A 23,191-nucleotide genomic window follows, 5' to 3' on the forward strand; every position below is an offset into this window, starting at 1 on the left:
AGTACCTTACAAACATCCATTAATTTAGCCTTACTACATTCCTGTGATGCAGACAGTCATCCTCTGTGAAGCACAAGGAGATTAAGTTTCAGAATGGTAGTCGTGTTAGTCTGTATCAGCAAAAAGAACAAGGAGTACTTGTGGCACCTTAAAGACTAACACATTTATTTGAGCATAAGCTTTCGTGGGCTAAAACCTACCTCATCGGATGCATGCAGTGGAAAATACAGTAGGAAGATATATAAAACCCAACCCCCCCCCTCCCCAGAACATGAAAAAATAGGTGTTGCCATACACACTATAATGAGAGTGATCAATTAAGGTGAATACCTTATAATTGATCACTCTCATTATAGTGTGTATGGCACCACCTATCTTTTCATGTTGTGTGTGTGTGGCGGTGTATATATCTTCCTACTGTATTTTCCACTGCATACATCCGATGAAGTGGGTTTTAGCCCACGAAAGCTTATGCTCAAATAAATTTGTTAGTCTCTAAGGTGCCACAAGTACTCCTCATTCTTTTTAAGGAGATTAAGATGACTTGTACAAGTCACACAGAAAATTGATGGAAAAGCCAGGAATAGTACTAGGTCTCTGGACTCCAAGTCATGTGCCTTAACCACAATATTATTTTTCTGGTCTCCAAAGGCAACTTGTTGAAGTTGATGTTTTGTTAACCTTAATATAGTCACATTGGCCAAGATGCAGATATATAAAGTTTGGTCCCTAAATCCGTATTTCAGCCTCTTAAAAAGTGGCTTGATTTTCTGAGGGGCTAACTACCCATAATTAAGTCAACAAGAGCTGCATGTACTTATGAAAATAAATAGATTTAGGTGCCTGGCCTTCAGCAGCTATTTTAAAATTCTGGCCAATTTGGCTAAATTAACATTCCTGTGGGAACCTTACTTTTTTGTTCAAGCTATATCAATCTTGAGAGAAGGTAGTTGAGGTGACTGGGGGCTAAACCTAGCCAAACTCCATCATTATTGCATCCTGATTTGCAGCCCTACCCTCAATTGATATGACCACAGTCCTTTCCCCCTCTCCCCCACTTCCCAATTTTATTAAATCTGTTACATCACTGCTGTTTTGTACCTTAAGATACTTTACAAGATCAGTTCCTAAGGCCTGGGCTCCAGACTCCGTTTTCTGACAGTACTCAAAAAAATTGTGTAAGTGCTGGTCCTACCAAAAACAAGAGAACCAAAGTTAATCAGCAATAACTGAAGTTTAATTCCATAATCAAAAGAGGAACAAAGCAATGCACTTCCAAATGCCAATATAAAATAGGTGTATAACAAACATCCAAAAACTTCAACCACATTAAATGGATCCATTACTGAACAATCATTTCACAAAAATAGCATGTATATTTCCTTAAAAATAATTGACATGGAGAAAAATGTTACTACAATTACCCTGATTAACAGTAATAAGCATGTATTGTCTAAGTCCTGTATTTGATTCTATCAGTACAGAACCCAAAATACTAATCCAAAATATAGTAATCTGCAGATACAACTATATGTGAAGACAGCCACATCCAGCAGTGCAAAACTAACTACGGTTTTGTTTTTAAATTTTAAGTATATGTTTTTAGTACTTGTCAAAGATGCCAAGTGAGTAGCTGAGACTAAAATCATATTTATCTTCAGATCAATACAGTAAAGGTATTGTCCATGCAGCTTTCTCACACTGACATGCTTTAAATCTCGAGCTGACCTAAAAACCACTTTTAGCTGTCAGAGGGTAGATCACTCTTCATGACCATTCAATCCTTTAGCTCTCTACTTACACTGACAACAAGCATGTCAGTTAACACTGTAATGGTTTTAATGTGAACAACTGGAATTGGATTGAGACTGGCGCTTTTCACTTTGGTTAAAAATGGGGCTGGACTCAAATGTGAACCGATGACTTAGACAAAAGGCTTTGTATTTGATAATCATTTTAAAATTCGCTGCAGCATACAGTACATTTTATATATTAACTATGGGGGAGATTTTCAGAGGCACAAAAAGGGAGTTGGCAGCCTTCTGTGTGTTTCTTTTGTATCTTTTGTGTGTTTGAAAATCTCCTTTATATATTGTATTCATGCTACAAAGACACCTTAATCATAAAATATTTGTCCTGGTTTTAAACTTACCTGTGTGTATACAGTAGAAACTAGATGCGTAGAAATTTTTAACAATGGTTTGCCTCCATCTACCCATTTAATTTCAGGACCAGAATGCTGTTTGCGCACAAAGAGGAAAAATAATATATTATGTCAGCATACTAACCCAAAACAATAGGATAGTGGTTTGCATACCATATAGGTGCACATTTCAGACTGTCCTCTAAACTGTAAACTTGTACATATAAAGTAAAATTGTGCAATGAATAAATCTCATTAATAATAAATAATTGAAAGGCAATGCCACTAAAATCATTATGAAGTATGTATGTAGTTACTCAATTAGAAATGGTTCTTTTTAAAGACAAACTGTCCCATTGTATTGGCATCACATGAAAAACTTGCAGGTGGATGAACTTTATGGGTTAAATAGGCTAACTAACAGTGGATTTTTCTTGTAAGATATGGGTTTTCTGACTCTCCTTTAAGTGTAGGGGAAATCTTCTGGACTACAGGAAATCCTCATTTGACTGGCTGTTCTTCAGAAGGACAGTCAATCAGAACTGCTGCTTGCACTAATATAAACTGGTGTCTTCGAATGTGTGGCAGTCAGTGTTCCCTTTCCCTCTCATTTGGGAATATCAGAGCAGTACTCAGCTCTCTAAAGTGAGATCCTGTTGGGGATCTGTTGATTCCTGCTTGCCCTGCGCATAGGTGCTAGAACTAGGCATGCTAGGAATGCTGCCACATCCCCTGGCTTGAAATGGTTTCCATCATATAAAGGATTTACAGTTTGGTTCAATGGCTCTCAGCACCCCCACTATACAAACTGTTCTAGTATCCCTGACCTGCATCTAGACGTTCTAGTCCTCCGGATGCTAAGACTTGGGAGGAGAGGGTGAAGAGCTAAGTGCTTCCCTAAAATTAAGGGGAGGGTGGGATAGACATGGCTGGATTATGAAAAGCAAAGAGATGGGGGGGAAGTTAGAGAGTGAAAAGGTGGTGGTGCGGAGGACTGGACACAGAGAAGGTAGAGAAGCAACTCTCCCAATTAATTCCCTCTTCTAAGTTGAGTTCTGGCCTCCCCCCGCTTGCCTCATTCCCCCTTCAATTAATTTCCCTTTTACTTTCTGCATATCTCCCCCGACCCTTCTACATTGGCATCTTTTTATGACTTTATGTAAAGTTATAATCTACAGATTTTGTTTTGCCAATGCTGGCAGGTAGGATTTTAGCAGCTCCAAGATTCAGTTTGTGGAACAAGGGCTTTTCTTGGGTGAGAGGTTTATTGAAAGAGAAGTGCATGGATAAGGTGACATTCTAATAAAAGTTAAGAAAAGAACTTCAGATGAATTTGCAAAGCCTTCTTGTGTATTTAAATTTAATTTAAAGTATGTCACGCTATAATTGGGAAGTTTTTCATTGGATGAGATGAAGTGGCCATACCTTGGAATTAGTATGCATGGACCATCAGTTAGGCACACTCTTCCCTGAATAAAATCTTGGCCAACATATCATCAACTTAAGGACGCACATATATTCCCAGTTCATATGTGTGTGGAGCAACGGCAACTGAACATTTGCATCACTTGCTGAACAAACACCAATATTAAAGAGTGTCTTGGTCTGTCTATTCTAGATTATAAAATTCCAAGAGAATATCTTGGGTGCAACTGAAATACTCTTGAAATGCTTACTACCTTCCCTAATATTATTCTGCTACACAAATGCATATTCCTAGCAAACACGCAGCCACTAAAGAGGCTCTAAATAAAAAGCCTCAAACTATGGTCATAATAAAAATTATGATAGTTTATTTTTAAGTTACATATACTACAGATAACTAAGCAAATGGCAACAATTTTACCACTGGATTTTGAAACAAATGGAGGACCTTTCAGTGTATCAAGAGAGAAAGAACAGATTTGGTATATAGGGAATATTCCTTATACCAGGAGCAGGAATCAGTACAGAATAACTGCTTGCACAAATGTTGTTTTTTAAATTTTTGTTATTAGTCTATTTTTCTCTGCACAGACAACATCCAGTTTTTCACTATTACAAAAAAAACCGCTATCACAATATTTAAAAGCTTCTCAGACATAACACACAAGGGATAATAGAAAAAAACACTTGATTACATAAAAATCTATATGGGTGCAGGTTGACTCAAATCCTTGTGAAGCAAAATGACAGGATTTGCTCATATGATTTCTCTAATTTATTTATTTTAGGACTCCATATCAGTTACATCTCCTCTGCAATACATTCTATGTCACACAATCTGTATCTTGGAAGAGTCATAAAACAAATGTTTTAACTGGAAAATGGCTACTTAAAATTCTTACAAAGCTTAGAACTGAGCATAAGCCCATTTTATTTCTTGTATTCTCTTTTGTGAAACACAAAGAAACAAATATACCTATACACCTATCTAGGTACTGTACCTTGCCAATCCCAAGTTCCTGATAGCTAAGATAGCCTGATGGAAGATTAGCTGACACAGGAATGTGCTGCTCATTTGTCACTACTCTCCCATCTTTTAATAGTGGAAGCCAAGAATAGCCAACTACAAGAAATAAAATGGAATTAATATTTTACATATATTACGTATTTTTTAATTAAAGGCCTATATGAGAGCTTCAGTGGCCTCCTCTCTATGTATAACATATACATGGTTACATGATTTCTGGTTTACAAAGACCCAACTTGTTGAACAGACTATAAACAAAGCTAAAAATGTTAAAAAAGAAACAATATATTGTTACCTTCAGGTAAAAAATTGTAACATTTTAATTTGCTTGACACTGAAATTCATAATTCTTAAAACAAATTGAAATTAAAGATAAATATTTCACGTGGCAAATCTATTTTTCCACTATAATTAATATTTCAGAATTACCTCCATCAATGCAACAAGTATCCAGTATACCAGCTAAATCTACTTTTTGAAATCTGCTAAACCATTCTTAAAAGTAAAAAGGGTCAACAAGCCAAACCTTGTGTTTCAATTACATCTTTCTTCTTGGTACTGCCTTTGCTTGAATTATCACAGCTGACATGGTAGAATGTGAAAAACAAATGATGTTTTCCATGTAGCTGTGTGGGCAATTCTATTTTAATCTGAAAGGCAGATAAACATCAGCTTCAGTGATTTTTGTGAAGAAAAAGTATTCAGACATGCAGAGGCACATCATACTAGTTAATCAACAACAAGCATGCATTTGTTCACTCTGACCTGAGAACAACACTTGGTTTCAATTAGATTTGAAGAAAGATTTAAGAATGCAGTCATACAATGTGTAGGATTTACATTAATTATGTAGAAGTAATAGTTTGAAAGATAATTATAGGGTCTGATTTTAATGTTTTTGCAAAGCCAGCATGAAAATAAATAAATCAAGGACCAAAAAAGTTTAGTTTAATTTTCATAATGTAAAAGTGAATGAAGCAATAAGCATAATTAATAATACTACAGACAACACTGTATTTTCAATTACAATTAGAGCTTCAGTTCAATTTAAATTAAATAAAAAGTTATAAAGAAACTTCTGAAGTTGAGAAATTAAATACATAATACACTTTACCCCTCCCCCCAAGTGGGCACACTGTCTCCACATTAGTCTGTTTTGCGATCTGTGAAACTTGTAAAAATACATACTGAAAGCCAGTAAAAGTGAAGTCTCAATTCGAATTGCTTACCTCATCATAAAACTCTGGGTTTTGATGGTGATGTAAAACATTGGCAAATGCATTTCTTGTAAACACTGGTCCACCTGGTCTACCATAGACACACTAAGAATCAGGAGAGGGGAAAAAACGGTCCTTTGTCATTCTTAGCTTATATTCCTCCTTGCTGTCAAGAGTATAAAGTATTTTATTTTTTCTTACATATCTCCTTTAAAAATAATATTTTGCAATGCAATTTTTTATTGCTCATGACACATTTTAATCAAGTTTTAGCCTCTTTTTACTATTGGGAAATACAATGGATACTGAGCTAAAACTCAAAGCGTTAAAAAATTAATCTTGCATTAATATTCTTTGGATTGTGGGTTGTGGACAAGTGCACTGTATTAAAATAAGCTTGAACAACTATATTAAAATTGAATATTTTAAAAACAAATTGGAGAAATTTAAAACATGAAGAATGGAAAGTAAAGAAATGTTCATTTGCTCAAAGATTAGGCTCAGCTAAAAAGAGACCACTTTACCAGTAACTGCTGTTCTTCAAGAGTAACTCTGTGCATTCACACTTATGGGATTTGGTGTCCCTTGTTGATGGGCAGATGAAAGGCCAGAGAAAGAAAGTATTGTTTTTTCCCTGTTCTGACTGGTAATGTGCTGAGATAGCAGCCAGGTGCACTTTTTAGAGAGACTAATGAGAGTTCCTGAACTTGAGATGTATACTGCTCTTGTGTAGTATAGCTAGCATTTTGTGTTTTCCCTCAAGAGACTGAATGTCCCCAGTTCCTGAGTATGGAGGTGGCTAATTAATTATTGAACCAGCCAATTTTGCAGCGGTGTCATATGTAGGCAGGCATATATATAGTGTCACATGTCATAATTGCCATGACACCCATTAGCTTAAGGAATAACTTTGCACGTTGATTCAGGTAGGCTCTTTAGGCTGGTGCTTTCTGGATGCCGAGGAATCTCTCCTCTCCTTTGCTTGGACTAAATCCACCACTGTCCAATAAACATGATTCCTTGAAAAGGAGATAGAGTAGACTTTTCCCAGTTTAACTGCAGGCCTTTGGTGCTGAACGGACTGCACGTTTTAAATATGATTCTGGCATTTCCTATTGTGATTTGTCTCTTATTAGAGAGGGAGAATGGCTGGCCCAGTAGTAAGTATCCTAGCCTGAGACTTGGAGACCTGGATTCAATTATCATTTTCACCACAGACTTCTTGTGTGACCTTGGGCAAGTCACTTAGTCTCTGCCTCAGTTCCGTATCTTTAAAATGGGGATAATACTCTTTCCCTACCTCAGGGGGACATTCTGAGGATAAATAATTATAAGATTGTGAGGTGCCTAAATAGTACAGTAATGGAGGCCACAATGTACCTAGTCATATAGATAAAGACATGTGTCCCCTGGCATCTTAAGTGGGCAGCTACCACAGCCAGGCACATTGTGAAGACCTTTAGAGCTATGTACAAGCTGAAAAAGGAGTATCGTGTATTGAAATGTTTGTTTCCAATGCTGAAACTCAGGTATCTGAAGTGCTTTTTTCTGATGGTCATGTGTAAATAAGCATCCATCAAGTGAGACTCAGATACCCAGTTTCCTTGAGAGGAGGGAATGGTTGGATCCCAGGGAAAGCATTTTAAACTGAGAGGTCTTGATGTATCCGTTCAGGTTTCTGAGATTCAGACACAGTCTGAGACCATTTACTGTCTTAGGCTTTGTCTACACTATATAGTTTTGTTATCAAAAGGCAGCTTTTGCCGACAAAACAGTGGAATTGTACACACTACCATGCTCCTCCTGCCACAAAAACTCTCCTGTTTTGCCAACAAAATAAAATGACCTCAACTAGAGGCATAGAGCTTTTTGCAGAAAAGTTAGATTGACAAAGTGTCAGTGTAAACACTGTTCCTCGAAACTGGCCTCCAGGAGGTATCCTACACAACGCCCACCATGACCAGATCTGTTTTGAACTCTGCTGCCCTGCATCCAGCTACACAGGCATGCACCCTTCCCCTTTCAAAGCTCCAGGAAGTGTTGAAATTCCTCAGCATGCAGAGCTCACACAGCTACTGCCCAGCTGAGCATGCAGCTCTGGGCAGCAAGCACACTCCTGCCTGGACTACGGGGGAGGGAGTGGGAAAACTCAGAGTGAATCATGGAATCAGAACATTAACACAGGATCCTGCTCTTCCAGGCACTAGGACTGCAGTGGCAGACAGGGCATGCTGCTGCTGGGGGGCGGGAGGTGGGAGACTCATGCTGTACCGTACAGAGCCTGGGAGGGAGATGGAGGTTGATGTCAATGTGTCCCCCTCCCCCGCCACTGTACTGGTCTTTGCTGAGCTGGGATGGGGTGGACTGGGACAACAGCTGCCTGTGCACCAGCTTCTGCCTTGGGATTGGTTGCTTCCAGCTACTGTCTGAACTTAGAGACAGCATGCAGACACACTCACTCTTCCCCAACACACACACTTACCCAACAATCACTCTCTCTCTCTCTCACACACACACACACACACACGCTGCCGTCTCCCCACACTTCTGTGGGCTTCTCGTGTTAGTGCTCAGCAATGTCAGTTTGGTCATCTTACCAAGCGCTAACTTTAAAACGTGATTTAAAATGTGTTACTTTTTAGACACACGGAGCAATCATCACAAGGGTCACAGCACAGTGCAAACAATGACAGGCTACAGCACGCTACAGCAACACACATTACTGTGGCTCAGTGTTAGTATGTTCCTTCAAGGCATCCCTCAGCCAAATAGCCCCAGAGCTCCTCTTATAGACTTGTGTTCACAACACACAGCACAATACTGAACAGCAGTGCAGGATCCATGCTTTCTAACAGAGATGACTGGGTTGCAGGTTACCAGGGCAGTTGAAAAGCAGCTGGCAATCCATTAGGATGCCCATGGAACGATGGGATTAAGAAACCATCATCATGTGATGCTGTACCTGCCCCATGAGGCATTGTAGACACTTCTCAAAGCACCCTGCAGCCATTTGCACAGTGGGATTGCTACTCAGCGCACTGCTCTGTGTGTCAATGCAAGAGCTGCTATTGTGGGTGTTCTCCACCAACACAAAGAGTATAGTGTGGACATGCAACAGCGGTTTAATTACAGAGGTGGCTGTATGCCAGCGTAACTTGCGTTGACAAAACTCTGTAGTGTACACAAGGACTCTGGAACCAGGAAATACCCAGAATAGAAGCCCTTCCCCTGATGTTCACAGAAGGACTTCCTCTATGGCTCCTTTTGAGAAGAGGGAGTCTACTTCATCCCACAGGACTTCCTTTTGAGAAGTGTCTCTGAAGAGGTTCAGGGAAGGTAAGCTGGAAGAAAACTGGATGGTGTATCTGTCGTGAATGTTCTCTAAAACCCAGTAATTGCAAGTAGTCATGCACAAGGCACTGTTAAAATAGGACAGACAGAACTCAAAAGGAGGGGATGGAAGGAAGAGGACTCGAAGACTAAAGGTACGTCTTCACTACCTGCCGGATCGGCGGACAGTGATCAATCTCTCGGGGATCGATTTATCGCATCTCATCTAGACACGATAAATCGATCCCCAAATCAATGCCTGTACTCCACCTCGGCAGGAGGAGTAAGCGAAGTCGACGAGGGAGCTGCCACTGTCGACTCGCCGCTGTGAGGATGGCCAGGTAAATCAAACTAAGATACTTCAGCTTCGCGAATAGCACAGCTGAAGTTGCATATCTTAGTTTGAATCCCCACCCCCCCCTCCAGTGTAGCCCAGGCCTAACTCTGCTCTCACCTGCAACATTAAATCTGCTTTTTGGTGACAGAGAAGGTGGACTGTAAAGAGACCATTGCTTTTTTTGTTTCTGTTTCCTTTAAAAGGGGGGTCAAGTTTGAGGCTCAGGGAGGGGAAGCTCTGGGATGTGGCCACTCCCTGACTTTGATATCTGAAGGAGGGATATGCTGGTGGTTTCCTAAGAGGAACAAGGGTTGAATGAGGCCAAGGGACCAAGCTCTAGCCCTGGCAACTTTCATCCTTTTGAATAATTAATCTACTTTTTTGCGAAAAAGGCCTTGCCCTTCAACCAGAAGGTCCTTGATCTTACTCTGTGCCTCCAAAGTGATCCCCAATGAATGTATCCAGGAATACCTATGTAGGGAAGTTCCTGCCCCATGGCTCTGAAACAGGCATTGAGTTGTCATAGGCTGTCCTATCAGTGCATCAACACTATGCGACCCTCTGTGACCAGATCTCGCTGCTTGCTTTTACTTCTCTTGTAGAGCTTCCAACATGCAGTTAATGGCAACCTGGAGGGCATAATGGTACTTGGCCACCACACTTGGAAACTTTCATTCAAAGAGAACCTGACTAGTAGGTCTTACATCCAAAGGCATCCCAGCCTGCTACCCTCTCTGTTGGTAGAAATGGAATGGGAGGTTCAAAACTAAAACAACTAGGGAGTTTGGGGTTGGGTGACTTTTCAGAAATGGAAACATCAGATGCAACAGGATACATCTTGTGTATTTTCCTGTAGACTGCCAGAGAAGACTGGAGGTATAAGCCCTGGGTAAGAGACATTAACTTGCATTCAGACTTGGATGATATAAAAAAGGGGATGAGGAGACTCTGCCACTGTTGTCTCTGTATGTAGCTGGACACTATTTCCCTTCCTCCTGAGATACTCCTGGAACTGTTTGTAGTCCATCAGGTGGAGCTATAGCAGAGGAGTCAATACAATCACAAGGAGAGTTGTAGCATGTTTGTGTCCCCAATAAGGGATATTCCACCATCTAGGGGACCTCATCAAGTGGGTCCAAATCAACCTGCACATCAGCCACTGGTGAGGGGCATGTCAGGTGGAGGCAGGAGAGTGTGTTGGTGCGAGATCAGCTTCCTCAGTTCTGAGATTGGTGCAGAAGGCTGTGACAATGTTGTGAACACGAATGGCAGGACTGATGGGGCATCTCCCACAGCACGAGGTTCAGATAGCTTGGGTATTTCAGATTCAGTAAGGACCTGACTACACTCTTGAATATAATCTCATATTATTAACTGGAGAGGACCTTGTATAAAGTTCCCTCCAAAGACCTGGTATCTGTGGGAAGGCTGCAGGGGCCAAACCCCTTGGAGTCTCCCAGGTGCTGAGATCAGCATGCCTCTCAAATCCACCCCAAATGGCACTAAGGGTGTCCCTGTACCAATCCTGTAGTGAGGTGACCCTATGGGGAGGTGGTACCAGACAAGATGAGAAGAAATATGCAGTTATGTAGTTATTATTTGGACTGCAGCCTACTGCTGAAGCATGTAGACAGGGAAAAGGTCCTAGGGATTTCCAGTGAAGTGAACCCTTCTGAGATCCACAGTGACTACATCTGCACTGGCAGCTCTGGTACCAAGAGCTATTGATGCTGCTGCTCCAGCACAATCACCATAGAAAGGACCTGCCCTGGGGAGCTGATCAGGAGGAAAGAATGTGCTTCTTTTTCTCTTCCCTCACATCTCTTCAGTGCCAGAATGATGCTTCTTTTCCTTACTTTTCAAGTAGGATTCTCTGGAGGTAGTATTTGTGTTGGGCCCTGAAGAGAGGGTCTGTGTTGGAGACATTTTAAGAACCACATTTTAAGGCCTAAATTTTAAAAAGGAACTAATGGTTTTGGGTGCCTCAATTTCTTGATGCTCAACTTTTAGTCACCTTGATTTTCAGATGACAGGTGCTCTACACTTTCTGAAAATCAGGTCTCCTAAGAGCATCTTAAGTTGGGCCCTCAAAAACAGACACCCAAATTCATTAGTCAGTTTTGAAAATTTAGGTCTAAAGAATTTCTGGAATTGTACATAGCTGCTCTCCCATTTTATTTAACAACAGAAACGATGTTTTATTATTACAGTTTATTGTACATCAAAATATGTACTGCTAAATTATTTAAAATATAGAGTGAAATCTCCATCGAGAAAGCCTATTGTTAGTGAGAAGCAATTAAGGCACGATATAATTTTTTCCTCTTTATGGAACTGTAGCAATCATTCACTTTTAGCCCTGCCTAACACCACAAAACCAGTATTAGGCTCTCTCAGGCAACTTTCTCCCCATTCCACTGTGGCAGTCAGTCAGTCAGGAAGCCAAATGCACTTGAGTCAGTCAGTGTTCTAAAGCTTTCCCTCGAGTAGAAGCAAATCACCCCACACCACAACAGGCTTCTTCTGTGGAAGCTTCATTCGGGTGAGGATAGAAATAAAAAGACCAGTGGGAATATTTTCACCAAGACTGGCCAATAGCAGGGGTTAGTGGCTCTGCTCATTATCTTTCAGAGATGAGCAAGTCATCTCCAGGATAATCCAACTGCCACAGAGAAGGAAGAACAAAGATCCCAACTCTAATCCTTGTGTAGGCCCATAATGGGTTACCTCTAAACCAGTAAACCTTAATGTTTTTCTTCAATTAGATATCAAAATCTCAGACAAACCTTTAAAGGCAGAGAATCTTCTTCATCCGAATCTTTGAACTCAATGCACACTGCAATATTTCTAGCCTAAAACAATATATATAAAAAAAAATTATTCAGAACCATCATCATAGAAACAGAATATATATTTGGTCATTAATATCTGAATAGAGCTGCAGCGCACAACAAGAGTTCAGTATTTTCCTTACACTCACCTTTGCAAATGACTTTTGACTGTCATATTTCAAGTGCTTTGGATAAACATAAAGATGATTGTTGTAGATGGTGAAAGGCTGAGAATGTTTTGGAATACAGGGAACAAATTCTTCTACTTCAAACGTTACTACTGTCTTGGTACTGTTTTCAAACTGTTTCATGGGAATGTATGATGAGTTAACATAATCTGAAAATATATTAAAAACAATAAAAAAATGTGAAGTAAAAAAGCTTATTCAACTATTTAATAATGCTTATCAATACTTACTAGAAAAATCTGGAGAAACATTATCAATTGTTATGTCTAGATTTCCTAGAATAACTGGCAGCTTGGCCAACTTTTCAGGTCTGTAAAGAGAAACAACAAAAAAGTCAGGTCAGTTGCCAAAATCTATCAGAAATACAGAAGGAAAAAGAGGCAGTAGAGAGGAAAACAAAAACAAAAAAACAACAACAGAAAATGCAATGTTAAAAAGAGCTTGAAGAATCTGACTTAACCAAACCAAACAAAAATAAAAATGCTGACACATCATGGAAATATTCAACATTCAGTTTAGGCCAACTCCAATTAACACATAACAGACATACCTATAGAAAAATAGTTGCTTTTTTAAAAGTATCAGTATGGTTTGCTTCTTTTTCTTGCCTGGAATAATACTTCTGTTCCCCAAATCACAATTAAGCAGAATCTCAATGCTTTCTAGGTTCTGAATTTTGTGAAATAAGTGAACAAAAAAATATGTGGAGCAGAATTTACTTGAGAGCTCTTATTTGAGGAGTGTAATTTGGTTTTATTTATATTAAATTAAAAAAAAGTCATTAACGCAGAATTAAGGTTGCCTGGTGGTGGATCAAGCCCCTCCAGAATGTGGTGACTACATTTAAACCACTGGAAAAGCAGAAATACAAAGTTAAGGTCCATGCTACTTCCCCCAATGCAACTTCAACTCTGCCTTCTTTGAGCAATGCCCCAACATTCCAACACGTATACATACCTACATTCTATCCTTTGAGATGCTACAGAACACTTTGACAACAGAGTATACGAGTACTGCACAACAGAGCTGAATACCTTGTTACATTTGACCTAAACACAAGTTTTGCCTTATCAGACAGAAGGTGTTCTGCTGTTGTGCATCCATAATTTTTGTTCAAGATGTGTTGCTTGTGTCGATTCCATTGTAGGTGCGCGCGCGCCCACATGCACAGTCGTCTGAGACTTTTGCCTTAGTGGTATCCTTAGGGTCTGCTGTGGTGCCACCTTGAGTCCCGCACTCATGCGTCAGGATATTAGGTGCTGCCGACCCTACGCCCTCTCAGTTCCTTCTTGCTGGCAACTCCAGCAGAGGGGCAGGAGGGAGGGTAATGAAATGGACAGGAGCAACACATCTCGAAGAACAGTTACGAAAGACAAGTAACTTTTTTCTCTTCAAGTGCTTCTCATATTGATTCCATTCTAGGCGGCTCACAAGCAGTATCCTTGAAGATGGGATCGGAGTTCACGGTCTTGCGGCTTGCAACACTGCTCTACTAAAACCAGCATCATCCCAGGCCTGCTTGATAAGCACGTAATGGGATGTGAACATGTGGATGGACAACCAGGTGGCTGCCTTACAGATGTCCTGGATAGGCACTTGGGATAGGAAAGCTGTGTAAAAGGTTGAACGGGTGGTCATGATCACTGAAGGTGGCACCCTTGCCTGATTGTAGCAGCAGTGAATGCTGGTAGTGATCCAATAAGAAATTATTTGAGCTGACACTAGACGACCCTTCATCCTGTTGGTCACCGCGACAAACAATTGCATCGACTTGCGGATGACTTGGTCCTTTCAATGTAGAAGGCTGGCGCCCTCCTGATGTCTGGGGAATGCAACCTATGCTCCTCCTCCGATTTATGTGGCTTTAAAACAAAAAACAGGTAATGTGCTGGCCTGTATGAAACTGTGAGACCACCCTGGGCCGATGTGTGGCTGCAGCTGGACCGTGTCTTTATAAAAGACCGTGTAGGGTGGTTCCAAGGTAAGCACCCTAATCTCAGAGACCCCTGCGGGCATATGTTATTGCAACCAAAAACGCAACCTTCCAGGAAAGGAGAAGGAGAACAGGAAGCCAGAGGCTTGAAGCGGGAGGGCCCGTGAGCCGTGACAGCACAAGATTCAGGTCCCGTGGAGGGACGGGGTCCCTGACATTGGTGTGGATTGCACCCTCAGCAAGTTTGCAGATGACACTAAACTGGGAGGAGTGGTAGATATGCTGGAGGGTAGGGAGAGGATACAGAGGGACCTAGACAAATTAGAGGATTGGGCCAAAAGAAATCTGATGAGGTTCAACATGGACAAGTGCAGAGTCCTGCACTTAGGATGGAAGAATCCCATGCACTGCTACAGACTAGGGACCAAATGTCTAGGCAGCAGTTCTGCAGAAAAGGACCTAGGGGTTACAGTGGATGAGAAGATGGATATGAGTCAACAGTGTGCCCTTGTTGCCAAGAAGGCTGTATAAGTAGGAGCATTGCCAGCAGATCGAGGGACATGATCATTCCCCTCTATTCGGCATTGGTGAGGTCTCATCTGGAGTACGGTGTCCAGTTTTGGGCCCCACACTACAAGAAGGATGTGGAAAAATTGGAAAGAGTCCAGCGAAGGGCAATACAAATGATTAAGGGGCTGGAGCACATGACTTATGAGGAGAGGCTGAGGGAACTGGGATTGTTTAGTCTGTGGAAGAGAAGAATGAGGGGGGATTTGATAGCTGCTTTCAACTACCTGAAAGGGGGTTCCAAAGAGGATGAATTTAGACTGTTCTCAGTGGTAGCAGATGGCAGAACAAGGAGTAATGGTCTCATGTTGCAGTGGGGGAGATTTAGGTTGGATATTAGGAAAAACTTTTTCACTCGGAGGGTGGTGAAACACTGGAATGCGTTACCTAGGGAGGTGGTAGAATCTCCTTCCTTAGAAGTTTTTAAGGTCAGGCTCGACAAAGCCCTGTCTGGGATGATTTAGTTGGGGATTGGTCCTGATTTGAGCAGGGGGTTGGACTAGATGACCTCCTGAGGTCCCTTCCAACCCTGATAGTCTATGATTCTATGACATACGGGTAAAGACACTCAAGGTCTTTGAGGAACCTGGCAGTCATGTCCTGGGCGAAAACCGACCTACCCTTGAGCAGCAGATGGAAGGCCGAGATGGCAGACATCTGGACTTTGATAGTTGAAAGGGCCAGGCCTTGGAGCTTGATATGCAAAAGGTAGTCCAGGATTAACTGCAGCAAGGCCCACTCGGGCTGAATGCCTTTATCCGAGGTCCAACAAGCGAACTGCTTCCATGTGGCCAGGAAGGTCACTCTGATGGAGGGCTTTCTGCTGCCCAACAGGACCTGTTGGATACCCACCAAGCACTCCTGCACCTCTGCATTTAACCACACAGCAACCAAGCCGTCCGGGGGAGAGAGGGAGGTACATCAGAGCCTCCGACCACGGGAACAGGAAAGCGTCCAACAGGGAGCCTCTGTTGAACCCCCGAAAGGAGCAGAAAACATGGCATTTCCTGTTCTATCTGGATGTGAACAGATCCACACGGGCAGTACCGCATCTCTGGAAGATGATGCTGACCACCTCTGGGTGGAGAGACCACTCGTGACGAGATGAGACTGTCCTGGTGAGGCGATCTGCCAAGGTGTTCCTGGCCCCAGGGGAGGTATGTGGCCATGAGATGGATGTTGTGTTGCACACAAGTCCCATAGCCTGAGGGCTTCTTAGTAAATGCCCGGCAACCTGGCTCCACCTGGCAGGATGTAGCCCAAAGATATTATGTCGAACACTCAACGGTCCGATGTCAGCCGTGACCAGGCTGACTGGAAGGAGTGCAGGTGATTGAGAAAAGAGCAGGTGGGGTGGATCCTGGGAAGTGACTGGGGCGCCATCCTCAGGCACATCAGCAAAATGCCTGTTTCTGGCTTCCTTGGCCTCTGGAAGAACCAAGCTGGGCAGAGGAATGGGAATATGAAGGGTGTTGCCGCTTAAACCCTTTGTCTCTGTCCTTCTTCCTGTAGCAGCTGGATCGGGGGACACCCCAGGACCTCAATGGAGGCGGAGGATGGAATGGCTTTCTAGCCTGCTGAGGGGTGGGTAGGCCCAAGGACCGGAGGGTGGCATGGTAGTCTTTAACGCCATGGAACCGCACATCAGTCAGCTCTGAGAAGAGCCCTGCTCCCTCAAATGGGAGGTCTTGAAGGGTAGTTTGCATCTTCTGGGACAGCCCACAGGACTGTAATCAGGAGCTGCACCTCATGACCACCACCACAGAGGCGACTACCCTGGCCACAGAGTCCACAGTGTCCCAGGCCATCTGGAGGGCACCTCTCGCCACTGCTTTGCCCTCTTCCAATAAAGTGTCAAACTCCTGGGCTCGGTCCAGTGGGAGGCCCTCCTTGAACTTGCTGATGGAGTCCCACAGGTTGAAGTTGTACCTGCCTAGCAGGGCCTGATGGTTAGAAACCTGAATTTTCTGCAGGCTGGCTGTCGAATAAATTTTCCTGCCAAATAAGTGCAGCCTCTTGGCGTATTTATTTTTTGGTGTGCCACTCACCTGTCTCTTCCTGTCCCTTTCGTAGATGACAGACATAACCAGGGACCCCACTGGCAGATGGGTATGCAGGTATTCAAATCCCTTTGCTGGAACATAGTATTTCTTTTCTGCCTTCTTGAGGCAGGCAGAATGGAAGAGGGGTCTGCCACAAAGGACATCATCAATTTTTAGGATCCCTGGGTGGACGGGCAATGCGACCTGGGCTGGGGTGGAGGAGGGTACAACGTTAAAGAGGTCATCGGACTCCTCCGCTTGCTCCTTGACCTCCAAGTCCATGTCAGCAGCCACCCTTTTTAGCAGGGCCTGGTGCTCCTGGAAGTCATTGAGGCAGCTGCTTGTTTGCGAGGTGCCCACCACTGGGGACGATGAAGACTACTGCACCACAGGGGGAAGGTCGGCTTCCCCTTGCTTGTCTGGGGACAGCTCCTTGGGTGTTGGGGCCCTCTGCGCTGCTCCCGCGTTGTATTCGGCACTGTGCTCCAACTCTGATGCTCAGGGCAGTTTGTCGGATGTGGCCTGGGAGGAATGGTGGGAGTATAACAGGTACACCCAACAGGTTCCAGTACGGTCACTGAGAGGACCACTACCCCTGCTTCCAAGCCACAGCCGCGCCAGTCTCACTGGCCAGTGGTGATTCACCCTTTATAGGTGAGGGGCTGAACCCATCAGCAGCTTGGATGCATATCCCCTCAAATGATGGCTGAAGCATGAAGGGACATATGAATCTTTAGCACATCTGGCAAGTAAATATCTTGCGACGCCAACTACAACATTGCCACGAGAACGCCTGTTCTCACTTTCAGGTTACATTGTAAACAAGAAGCAGGCAGCATTATCTCCTGCAAGTGTAAACAAAGTTGTTTGTCTGAGTGATTGGCTGAACAAGAAGTAGGACTGAGTGGACTTCTACATAATTCTACATTTGTAAATTCAATTTTCATGGTAAAGAGACTGCACTACAGTACTTGTATTAGGTGAATTGAAAAACACTTTTTGTTTTTTTACAGTGCAAATACTTGTAATCAAAAAATAAATATAAGCTGAGCACTGTACACTTTGTATTCTGTGTTGTAACGGAAATCAACATATTTGAAAATGTAGAAAACATCCAAAAATATTTAAATAAATGGTATTCTATTATTATTTAACCGCATGATTAATTGCGATTAATTTTTTTAATCGCTTGACAACTCTAATTTAAATGTATCATAAGAAAGGAATAGTTCTTTAGTTTATGTTAATAATGAAATATATTAAACTTTTGTAATATTAAGAAGTTATATACTCACTTCCTGAAATCTGCTAGCAACTTAAGCATGTCTTCATTTGAGAGTTTATTACTGTCTTGTCTGTAGAGAGCAGAAAATCTTGCATTTTTGTCCAGGGTTCCCGATGCATCTTTAAACAATGTTCTGAAAGTCAAATTCTCTCTTTAAATTTTGGTAGCAAGAGGATAAAGTAAAGCAACTATTTACACTGTGTCACATTCTACGTGAAGGATTTAATATTCTTAAAATTGTACCCAGGTGAGTTTTACCATATTCACAGCTAATATTTTAATAAGCAGAACAAGGACAATTTACTCTTTACAAAAGCAAGAAAAAAAATCTTGGAGTGAAAAAAGTTGGTAAAATTAAATTATTTGTATGGTTAGGAGTTACAATCATCTACAATACCCATCCCACCATAAAACAGAAACCTAAGTCTTGTTTGCCAAAAATCTATGACTGGGATAAAATGACTAGAGCTTAGAAAGGGCCATTCTAAAATAAGCAAGAAAAAACGGATCCCACAAATAGGAAGTTGAATTTTGACAAATGAGACTTACACTGCTATTTTGTAGGAAACCATGTTAAACAATCAGCTAGAAAAATGTAATGGAATGACGAGAATTGCATCCCTTACCTAGCTGCCCAGGCAAATGGCATTCTATATTGTCCCAGTCTCTGACATGCCTGCTTAGCATTCTTCAACACTTTCTGTGCAACCTGCAAATGATAACATATATGAAGTTTAAAGTTCCTAAAATGCAATGTACTCCATAAGATGAGGAGTTGAAGGTTCATAATAAATAAATAAATAAATACAGTCTATGCTCAGACCAAGTAGAAAACAATTCTTAAAAGATTTTAACTTTTATCAGTATTAGTAAATTCATGAGAAGTGGTAACAAAAAAAAAATTAAAACAAATTCTTTAATAGATCCTCAAGGTACTGTATTAGCAGGACTTGCCATTCTCTGTGATTCCACAGGTGAAAAGGATCACCTAATCTACTGCCTCTTTGAAGGCACGTTTCATTCTGTAAAAAAACAGTACCACTTCAGGCCCACTTGATCTTTGCCTTCACTCTCCATCCCTTGTACTGACTGCATCTCTGTAGTACCTTTAATAGTACCTTCTAATGGATACGCTACAGAGATGAAGTCAAAGGTCTAGATGAGGAAGGCAGAGTACAAGTGGGCCTGTAGTTCACTTCAGACTGGAGAAGAGGTCTTCGGGCTATGCCTCTCTCCTTCCACCTCTTACTTACAGAGAACAAATATTTCTTCTGCTCTCTCACTGTCAAAATACTCAGCAGTATGTTTTGTCTGATTCTGTAGCAAGGCAACTTATTTTGTGATTTCAATACCTTTTTTCTTTTAGAGCTATACTGTTGACATCTCTGCAGCATCTGCCATACAGAGAAAGGAGTTTTTTTGTTATTGTTTGTTAATTTGTAAGTGTCCAAATGTTTATAATCATCACTAGACTGCAAGAAAATGACAAGTGAAACAGAATGAAATAGCATTTTATGCAAAGCAGAAATGGGTCTTAAGATCCCACCAAATTCTATAACGCCTTGAGCCTAACATACTAAATGTGGACATATTGACTAGATGGATATGCATTGGTTTCATGTGGTGTATGTCCCTACACATAAAAAGTTGACAGAATGTTAGATTTGCAAAGTCAAGCTCTCAAAAGTTAGATGATGACAGCAGAATTAACACTGCCTGTGCAATTTAATTTGGCCTTTCCCCCCCACAAATAGAAGTCTCACCCATGATTACATACGAAGGCTGTGTCAGAACCAGGAACAGAACCTAACTCTACTGCATCCCAGTCCAGTTTCTTTTAGAAACCCTCGCTCCTATATTTATTTTCCATTCTATGTGTTGAAAAATATTATAATTTATATTATAGTAGTCCCTAGGAATCTCAGGCATGGACCAGAACCACACTGTGCTAAACATTATAAAAACAAAGACAGACCCTGCCCCAGAGAGCGTATAAGACAAGATGCAACATATGGAAAGAGACAGATCAATGGGGAAGTACAAGGAAACAATAAGAAAATATTGGGCAGCATGACAGGCAGTGTTCTCACCACACCAGCAGACAAGTTTTTTGAAAGCCTCAAGGCAAAGGAGAATTTTAATGAGGGTTTGGAAGGAGGGTAGGACTCCAGAGGCAGGAAGCTGCCAAGCCTTTCCCCACAACAGAGGAAGGCTCCAGCAGTGGAAAGCTGCTGGAGCCTTTCCCTGCTGCCTCCCTACCACCTGTGCCTTTTCCCCACAGTAGGGAAGGGTGCCAGCAGTGGAGAGCTGCCAGAGCCTTTCTCCTCTGAATCTCCTCTGACTTTCCCCACTGCTGGAGTCTTTCCATGTGGCAGGGGGAGGTGCCAGAGCCTTCCGCTTCTGCCAAAGTCCTTACCTGCAGAAGGGAAGAGTTCCAGCAACAGGGGGAGCTTCAGAAAAAATCTCAAACTGGTGGGCATTCTAATATCTCAGGCTCCATCTAGAATAGCTCTGCCAATAAACAAGGCTATCTTAGAACCTACTAAGGTCCTGGGGCACAATGGTTCTCAACTGGGGGTACGCAAAAGTCTTCCACAGGGTTTATCAACTTAGATATTTGCTTAGGTGTTTTTTTGTTTGTTTGTTTTTCTACACAAAAGGCTACATATAAAGCACTAGCGAAGTCACTACAAACAAACGTGCAGCTAAGGAGTCAGATGGGTCATCTTCATGGAAGCTGAAAAGTTACTGAAGAGGGATGTGGGTAATTCTGATGAGTGGAGAGAAAGTGAGCCAGGAGCTGAAATCAGAAAGGAAGGCTGATGGGAAGGAGTTGAATGGATGGTAGATGACATCAAAGAGGACACAAGAGTCAGATGTAGGGCTTTTCAAAAGAGGAGAAACAGCAGAAAGGGGAGATGGAGGGTGGGAAGCAGCAGGAACAGGAGAGGAAAAGCCCAACATTCCCACAGCAGTCTGGATCCAAGGCAGGGAGTGAGAGAGAAGGAGAGGCCTTCATAAGGGAGGCTTGCTAGAGAGGCAGCATCAGACAACAAGAACCAGGTCTCTGTGACAGCCAGGAGTTGGAGGAAGAAATATATGAAGATGTCTGGGATGATTAGATTGTTTTTAGAGATGGAGTGGGCGAATAAATGAGGCAGGGATCCTGTAAAATAAATAGCATGAGACCACATAATTCAAGCTTATATTATTATGAACACACACAAGGAGCAAGGTAAAATTAAAGTTGCACAGTTAACTTTAATTATGGAATTTCCTAATTCCTGAGTGTTTGACTTGGAACCATAGCTTTCTTTTAACTGAGTTTTGAGAGTGCAATTTCCTAGATTGTTTGTTTGTTTAATGAAGACAACAAATCCTACCACATGGCCCTCACATGGATCATCAGCAAGGCTGGAACCCAGTATCTTTAGATGTGTAGCACTACTACTTGAACTAAAGTAGTGGCTGGTAGAAGTAGTAGGCTGCTATCTTCTGTGAATCAGCAACTAGAGAGGGTTACAACATACACTCTGCCAGTGGATTATAAAGCTATTTGCTAGACAGCAAAGGAATGTTGACTGAGGCATTCTGAGTTCTAGTGGTTAAACACAGATCAGTCAAGCAAATAGATTGGCAACATTCATTGTGACAGGCAGTGTGCCTTGGATGAGCCTTGCATACCTCATATTAGAGACAGCTCTTTTCCCAGCTCTGCCACTGTGACCTTATGCAACTTCTCAGTTACCCCATCCGTAAAGTACGGGCAATTACAATTGTATCTTAGGAGACTGGCAACCATGAGGCCTTCATCAATAATAATTCTATGCACTTTATAACCCTTAACACTAGTTGGGAAGAACTGAGACAAGAACTAATGATTTTGCTCCAGCCCAACACACCTTCTCCTAGACCAAAGAGTGTCCAGGTTCTGTTTTCCCTGTCAGGAGCATTAACTCTGTGGGGCGTGGAAGCATGGTCAATGAAGCTGATGTGTAGGAAGGTCCGTGGGAGATGGAATAATTGATTTTGTTTCACTCTGCTAAAAAAATTTAACCTGAGGCAGAGAGCAAGAATAGAAAAATTTCAGCCCAAACAGTTAAACTTGGATAGTGTTACATAAGCAATTGAAAACGGGGTTATAATATAAAAACACATAGTAGGCAACCCTATCAAGTGTTGCTACCAATTCCATCTATAATAAAGGACAACATGATTCTTGCTCTAGTGCTGGGTACCAAATCAAGAGAAAGAATACTGCAGGCCAAATTAAGTCTACTTTATGGAAGAGGGCCTTATAAATAAAGGCCACCAAAAATAAGTCTGATTTTTTTTTAAGTCCTTCTTTAACTATTAGTCAGAATATGCTTTAGAAATTATTTTGAAGATTGATTTTTTTTTTTTTTATTTTGGGGAAGATGTATGGTCTGTGTTATACTGAAGGTCAGACTAGATAACTGCAATGGTCCCTTTTCTGGACTTGGAATCTGTGAATCAACGGCTTCTTAGATTGTAAAGCTGCCTGTTACTAATGACAAAGATTAAATGCTGCTTACAAAACACAGATAATTTAGTTTTATATATGCTAAGATGGACTGAAACATATAACGCTCATTAAGGTGAATGCAAGAACCTTTATATTAACTGGTAACAGGGTTCATTATTTGTCTGTTGAACACTATACTCTGCAGCTTCCATCTTATATTTTGCACTGTGGAAAATAGGAAAAATAATTCAACAGTAGCTGACTGGAGCTGTAACAGATTATGTTTGTGTCTTACAGCCTTCGGGCCTGTGACAAAGTACCAGACATTTATTTTTTCAGTATTTCAGTTGAAACTCTTGTTTTATGATTGAATTTCTGAC

At 41.7% G+C, this 23,191-nt stretch overlaps 1 protein-coding gene across 17 annotated transcripts in view; it reads right to left on the bottom strand.

The window, feature by feature from the left end:
• The window catches only part of DOCK9 (dedicator of cytokinesis 9), a 331,662-nt gene that overhangs the window by 140,540 nt on the left and 167,931 nt on the right, over window positions 1–23,191 (bottom strand). For all 17 annotated transcript variants that reach the window (XM_075129522.1, XM_048854041.2, XM_048854093.2 and 14 more), the window contains 10 exons: window positions 18,952–19,034; window positions 18,336–18,458; window positions 12,729–12,808; window positions 12,460–12,647; window positions 12,266–12,331; window positions 5,825–5,917; window positions 5,122–5,245; window positions 4,570–4,691; window positions 2,153–2,239; window positions 1,102–1,191 (listed from right to left, as the gene is read on the bottom strand). In XM_075129522.1, coding sequence (XP_074985623.1) covers window positions 1,102–1,191; window positions 2,153–2,239; window positions 4,570–4,691; window positions 5,122–5,245; window positions 5,825–5,917; window positions 12,266–12,331; window positions 12,460–12,647; window positions 12,729–12,808; window positions 18,336–18,458; window positions 18,952–19,034 — 1,056 coding nt within the window. The remainder of the gene's footprint in view (window positions 1–1,101; window positions 1,192–2,152; window positions 2,240–4,569; window positions 4,692–5,121; window positions 5,246–5,824; window positions 5,918–12,265; window positions 12,332–12,459; window positions 12,648–12,728; window positions 12,809–18,335; window positions 18,459–18,951; window positions 19,035–23,191) is intronic.

This window comes from Caretta caretta, chromosome 1, assembly GCF_965140235.1.
Source record: "Caretta caretta isolate rCarCar2 chromosome 1, rCarCar1.hap1, whole genome shotgun sequence".
In the NCBI taxonomy this organism is placed as follows: Eukaryota; Metazoa; Chordata; order Testudines; family Cheloniidae; genus Caretta; species Caretta caretta.